Source organism: Anticarsia gemmatalis, chromosome W (assembly GCF_050436995.1).
Source record: "Anticarsia gemmatalis isolate Benzon Research Colony breed Stoneville strain chromosome W, ilAntGemm2 primary, whole genome shotgun sequence".
NCBI lineage: Eukaryota > Metazoa > Arthropoda > Insecta > Lepidoptera > Erebidae > Anticarsia > Anticarsia gemmatalis.
In genome coordinates this window covers 4571466-4577078 of record NC_134775.1, presented here as the reverse complement: position 1 = coordinate 4577078, position 5613 = coordinate 4571466, and the positions used below count along the sequence as shown (strand labels likewise).

The 5613-nt window shown below is 59.3% G+C and overlaps 1 protein-coding gene and 4 non-coding genes across 5 annotated transcripts; all 5 read right to left on the bottom strand.

Annotated features, from left to right (window-relative positions):
• Positions 1-1505: 1505 nt before the first annotated feature.
• On the bottom strand, positions 1506-2703 carry LOC142985842 (uncharacterized). Its single transcript, XM_076134085.1, has 3 exons — positions 2429-2703; positions 1596-2371; positions 1506-1513 (listed from the first exon to the last, which is right to left on the bottom strand). Exons 1-3 carry the CDS (start codon positions 2701-2703, stop codon positions 1506-1508), a joined length of 1059 nt encoding a protein of 352 aa, XP_075990200.1.
• A 2165-nt stretch (positions 2704-4868) lies between these two features.
• On the bottom strand, positions 4869-4975 carry LOC142986050 (U6 spliceosomal RNA). The gene has a single exon (XR_012960296.1). It is a non-coding gene; the product is annotated as a U6 spliceosomal RNA (small nuclear RNA).
• On the bottom strand, positions 4976-5082 carry LOC142986046 (U6 spliceosomal RNA). The gene has a single exon (XR_012960292.1). It is a non-coding gene; the product is annotated as a U6 spliceosomal RNA (small nuclear RNA).
• Positions 5083-5086: 4 nt separating this feature from the next.
• On the bottom strand, positions 5087-5193 carry LOC142986048 (U6 spliceosomal RNA). Its single transcript, XR_012960294.1, has one exon. It is a non-coding gene; the product is annotated as a U6 spliceosomal RNA (small nuclear RNA).
• Positions 5194-5300, bottom strand: LOC142986047 (U6 spliceosomal RNA). The gene has a single exon (XR_012960293.1). It is a non-coding gene; the product is annotated as a U6 spliceosomal RNA (small nuclear RNA).
• Between the last annotated feature and the right edge of the window lie 313 nt (positions 5301-5613).

Below are 5613 nucleotides of genomic sequence, written 5' to 3'. Positions count from 1 at the left end.
AACTGCTCCTCCCATCTGCTAATCAGGTCAGCTCGAGCCTCCGACCTGATTCTCCGCACCTCGTCGCAATCCGGCCTCTCGCCGCGAGCTCGCGCCTCCATCTTACAGCGGTATACTTCCGCTAAGACCCCCGCCTGAAGCCCCCAGGGGGGGTCGCCCGCTAGAAGGGTAGCCGCCGTCCAAGACACGGTACGGTACCCCCTTATTGCTCTCACCGCTATCGTCCTTTGTGGTCTTCTAATAAGAACTCGGTTTTTAGCGGTGAGAGCATCAGCACACACTGGGGCACCGTACAGCGCCATACTACGGATGACGCCGGAGTACAGGCGCCTGCAGGCCGAGCTCGGGCCTCCCAAATTCGGCAGCAACCGACCAAGAGCCGCTGCGGCGGCTATCAGTTTCGGGGCCATTTGTGAAAAGTGGGCCCCGAAATTCCACCTCCCATCAATGGTCAGGCCCAGATACTTCAACTGGGCCCGAACCGCGACCTCCACGCCTTGTACGACGATGCGCGCGCCTTGGGGTGGACCCCTGCGCGGGCCGTGGAAAAGGAGGGCCTCCGTCTTTGATAACGAGACCCTCAAACGCAACCGCGCGAGCCGGTCCACCACCAATGATACAGCGGTGGTGGCCAGTTGCGCCGCCTCCTCGTATGAACTCCCCCGGGTCGCGACGAAGGTGTCGTCAGCGTAGCCGATCACCTCCACGCCGGGAGGGACCGGACCCCGGAGGAGCCAATCAAAACCAATGTTCCACAGGGTCGGACCTAAAACCGAACCCTGTGGAATGCCGCAGCTCATGCGCCGCGCGCACCGCCGTCCATCGCTGCCGATCCAGGCGACTTCCCTGTCCTGGAGGTACGCCCCCAACAGCCTCCGGAGATACGGGGGCACTCCATGGTACCGGAGTGCCTCCATGATGGTTTCAAATGGGATTCTGTTGAAGGCATTCGCCACGTCAAGCGACACCCCCAGGACAACGTCTCCTTCAGCCACCGCCGCCTTGGTCAACTTTTTTAGAGTGGTCAGGGCGTCGATGGTAGACCGCCCCGACCTGAACCCGAACTGGGCCTCCGATAGCGGGGGCCCTACCACCTCCAGATGTTGGACGAGACGGGCAGCGAGAATCTTCTCAGCAGTTTACCCGTCTCGTCCAGTAACACAATAGGCCTGTATGCCGAGGGGGAGTCAAGCGGATGATCTCCCCCCTTCGGGAGCAGGCACAGCTGGCCCACTTTCCACTGCTTCGGGAACTCTCCCCTGCCGATGCATGCATCGAAGAGTTCCCGAAGCTGCACCCCCAGGTGCTTCAGGGCGAGGGCTAATACACGCCCTGGGATGCCGTCTGGCCCCGGAGCCGTCCTCCTGCCACGAAGACGGTCAAGAGCCATCTCCATCTCCCCCTCAGTAACAAGAGGGGGGGGGGAATTTCCTCCGCTGCAGGCTCCACGAAACTTGGGGCCATCACCGGGGGCGTGTGTCCCGGCGAGTTGGGGAACAATACGCCTACCACCCTTCCGAGGAGATCCGGCTGAAGCGACTCCGTCAGGGGAGCGCCTAGTGTGCGCAGTTTCTTGCGTGCTGCGCGATACGGACGCCCCCAAGGATCCCTATCGAGGTCCCTGAGGATCTCCTCGATTGCAGCCGATTTGGAGCGGCTTATAGCGAGCTGCAAGTTTTGCTTTGCCGCCCTGTACCGTTCCCACAACTCAGCCTGAGGCTGCTCGGCCCCCTTCCGACCCGGGTTTCTCCAATTACGGGCCCTGCAGCGGGCATGGAGTCTCCGGGCTCCATTGGCGGCGTTCCGGAGTTCCGCTATCTCCGGAGACCACCAGTACACCGACCGGCGCGCTTGACGGCGTCGCGCCCTCGGCATGGCCGCGTCGCACACTCTTGTGAGGGTGGTGCGCATACGACCGGCCAGCATCTCCGTGCTGGCTCCTTCTTCCGGTGCAGAGGCGAACCAACGATGAACGATGGCCGCCTCCTCCGCCAGTTCTTTATCCAGCCGGCTGAGGACCCATCTCGGGAAAGAACTGGCCGGTCGTACTGCACCCTCTACGAGGGGGGAGACCTCGAATCGTATGTAGAGGTGGTCTGACAAGGTCTCGACCCCCTCCTCTACCCTCCATCCGGATACTTTCCGGGCAACCGCCGGAGTGGCAAATGAGAGGTCAACCACTGACCCCCCATTGTGCCTCACACAGGTGTGGGCTGTTCCCTTATTGAGCAGGGACAGCCCGGAGAGGAGACCCCAAACCTGCACCGCCTCACCCCTCCCGTCCGTGACGGGACAGCCCCACGCCCGGGACTTGGCGTTAAAATCGCCGAGGACCACAACCGACCCTGACGGCCCACGGGCCACGGCCGCCCTGACAGAGTCCAGGAAAACTTCGAACTCTGCCAGGGAACGGTTGGGGGAGAAGTACACGCCGACAATGGTGTACTCCCCCCAACCGGCTACAACAAAACCTATCCCCCTCTCGACAACCATGAGAGGGGGCCCAACGCCCATACGGCCAACAACCGCCACTGAGCCGGCCGAGTCCCCGGCCCAATTTGGTTGGGGGGGGATGAGGTAAGGCTCGCAAGCCACCGCCACATCAACTTCCCACTGCGCTAGGGACTGAAGGAAGAGGTCCTGGGCCCCTGCGCAGTGGTTGAGGTTCGCCTGGAGGAAGCTAGCGTGTCCGTTGTTAGCCATGATTATTCGGACATGCTAGCCTCCCGAGTCACTCCCGCTGGTCGAGTCGTGGCGGTGGGAGCGGTCCACGCCCCCACGCCCGATCTACCCTTTACCATGGAGGGAGAGCAGAATCTCCCCCCCATTAAGTGTCCGGCCGGCTTCCCGGCAGCAGCGCAGACGCTGCAACGCATCGCTGCAGACTCGCAGGCCGCAGTCTTGTGACCCTCCTCGCCGCACCGGTAGCAAACTTTGCTTCGGTCAACGGTGGAGGGGCAGGTTGGCCTAGTGTGGCCTACGGCCATGCACCTATACTATAGCAGCGCAGGGGTCGTTGCTCCAGCAATCGGACCAAGGCGGAGGTCCAACCGACGAGAAGTCTTCCCGCTTCCGAAATGGCTTTGGCGGCCGTCACCGGGCACTCCACGATGCATGAGCCCATGCCGTCGGGACCCGGGATGATCGGGTGGACCTTCACCTGGCCCAAAAGACAACCCCCGGCGTGGGACACGGCGATGGCAACCTTTCCCACGGTGGCCGTGTCCCCAGTCTCGTCAGTCTCAGGTCCGCACACTTGACGGGGACCGATATAACCGCAACCCCGTCGAGGGCGGCCTTCAATTTCTCCGCCAGGGCGCAGGCCTTCTCTTGGCCTTGGGAGCCCGGGATCTCGATGATCCTAGCCCCGGTGGCGGACCGACGGAAATGGACGGACTCTATGCCCAGGTCCATCGGGTTAACTGCCTCCTCCGCGCGCTCCATGGCCTGGGCATAGGTCACACCCTTGGCGGCAGCCTCTGAATGGAGGGTTACCACCACCGCCGCCGACTTCGGAACGGTCAGCCTCGGCCTGGCCGGCTGCGGCTTCTTGGCTGCCTGAGAGGCCGGCACCTGAGCCGTCGCGTTAGGGGGGGTTTTCTTCCCCTTGCGTACCACCTCCGACCAGGTGGACGCTGATCCCGACGGACCCGCCTCCGGAGGAGCCTCAGCTGCCCTTGGTGTTGGAGCAACCGCCGGCAGTTCGGCGACAGGGGGGTGGCTTACCCCTTTCTTCTTCCCCCTTTTCCCGGCCCGCGAAGTGGGGAGAGGTCCCACGACATCCGAAGTCGGGGCCGGAGTAAGCACAGGCGTTGGGGTGGCAGAGGACCACGCCGACATTCTGTCCGCCCTAAAGGGAGGACGGACCCTCGCCTCCGGGAGCAGGCGCCCCTCAATTCCTTCAAAGCGGGCGTCCAGCATCGTCCCTACCGAGGCGATGAGGGAGCGCCTAAGCTCTTCCAAGAGCTCCGCGACGGTCGGAGTGGAGTCCGAGGCCACAGGGGCAGGTGGTGGGCATGTTGCTCTTGTTGCAGGAGGGGGGGCCTTTGCCTGCTCCAACTCCCGCAGGAGCGCCTTCCTTTCCGCCCGAAGCATGTCGTTCTCACGGCGAATCCGAGCGGATTCCACCCTGGTACGGCGGACTTCATCGGACACCGTCCGGTCCGCCAGGGCCTCCACAATGTCCAGGAGACCCGCTGCCGCCAGCTTAAGGGTTCTCTGGCAAACCCCCTGGAGGTGGCCCGACTTGCGGACAACCTCGTAAATTGTGGCCGCACTCTGGCCGGCCTGCGCCCTCAGCTGTTCGGCGTCCATGCGGTATGGAGACTCAGAGGCCGAGCTCTCCATACCTCCTCAGGGTCAAAGACGGGATCAGGGGGAGCCATGACCCCACGGGACGAAACCCCGCCTCTGGAGGATATAGCCCCAGAGGACGTTTTACCGCGCCGCGCCACCGGCCCGCGCGGGCACTCTGTCTCGGTCTCAGACCCAGACGGCCCAGATCCCAGGATTGGGGAAGTCCGGTGCCTCTTACGGCGGGCACCGCCGCCCGGAGCCGAACTGGAGTCCGACTCCATCAACAAATGCCGCGAACGGCAAATCCAAATCGGAAGCAACGGTATCCACAAAACAAGCCAAGGTCAACGGTCAAAGTATGAGAAATCAGTCCAAAATGCTACGCGAAGTCGATGCAGAATACTAGAGAGTCATCAAGATAACTCTCTAGCAAAAAGCAGTATCAAAGTCCAGAAAACAGGCCAGGTCAGTCAAAAAATCAATAAAACGCTCTAACAACACCTCCAGAATATCCTCCAATCAAAATCCCCGTTTTTATTCCCCTCACGGATACTCAAAAATGTGGGAACCAAAAAAATGTGGAACGCTTCACGATTTTGCGTGTCATCCTTGCGCAGGGGCCATGCTAATGTTCTCTGTATCGTTCCAATTTTAGTATATGTACTGCCGAAGCAAGTACAAAAATGTGGTACGCTTCACGATTTTGCGTGTCATCCTTGCGCAGGGGCCATGCTAATCTTCTCTGTATCGTTCCAATTTTAGTATATGTACTGCCGAAGCAAGTACTTTTAAAAATGTGGAACGCTTCACGAATTTGCGTGTCATCCTTGCGCAGGGGCCATGCTAATTTTCTCTGTATCGTTCCAATTTTAGTATATGTACTGCCGAAGCAAGTACAAAAATGTGGAACGCTTCACGATTTTGCGTGTCATCCTTGCGCAGGGGCCATGCTAATCTTCTCTGTATCGTTCGAATTTTAGTATATGTACTGCCGAAGCAAGTACGACTTATAACGACCCTGTTTATCCCGAATCGACCTACTGCGAGATCTTACTTTTACATGAGAACGCGTCCCACTCGAACGACGCGTACGTGAACGAGATACTCGAGTACGCGGCATGATAATTATTAACGGTTGATTGTTTGAACAACACAAATATGGTATCGTTAGGCGTATCCCACTTCTGATTTTAGGAGAATCAATATTAGCTATTTAAAAAAAAAAAAAAAGGAAACAATTACCGACGAATTATTTATTAACGCTTAAATAACAATAAACTCTAACCAAATGAACATTAACCACTAAAATTAAGTATT

What these genes read in the sequence shown, in the direction of transcription:
- LOC142985842 (XM_076134085.1), bottom strand. Translation starts at nt 2,703, where the DNA reads ATGGCTAACAACGGACACGCTAGCTTCCTCCAGGCGAACCTCAACCAC. An exon ending in GAGTACACCATTGTCGGCGT is followed by an intron (nt 2,372 to 2,428) that starts GTACTTCTCCCC and finishes GGACTCTGTCAG; the next exon opens with GGCGGCCGTGGCCCGTGGGC.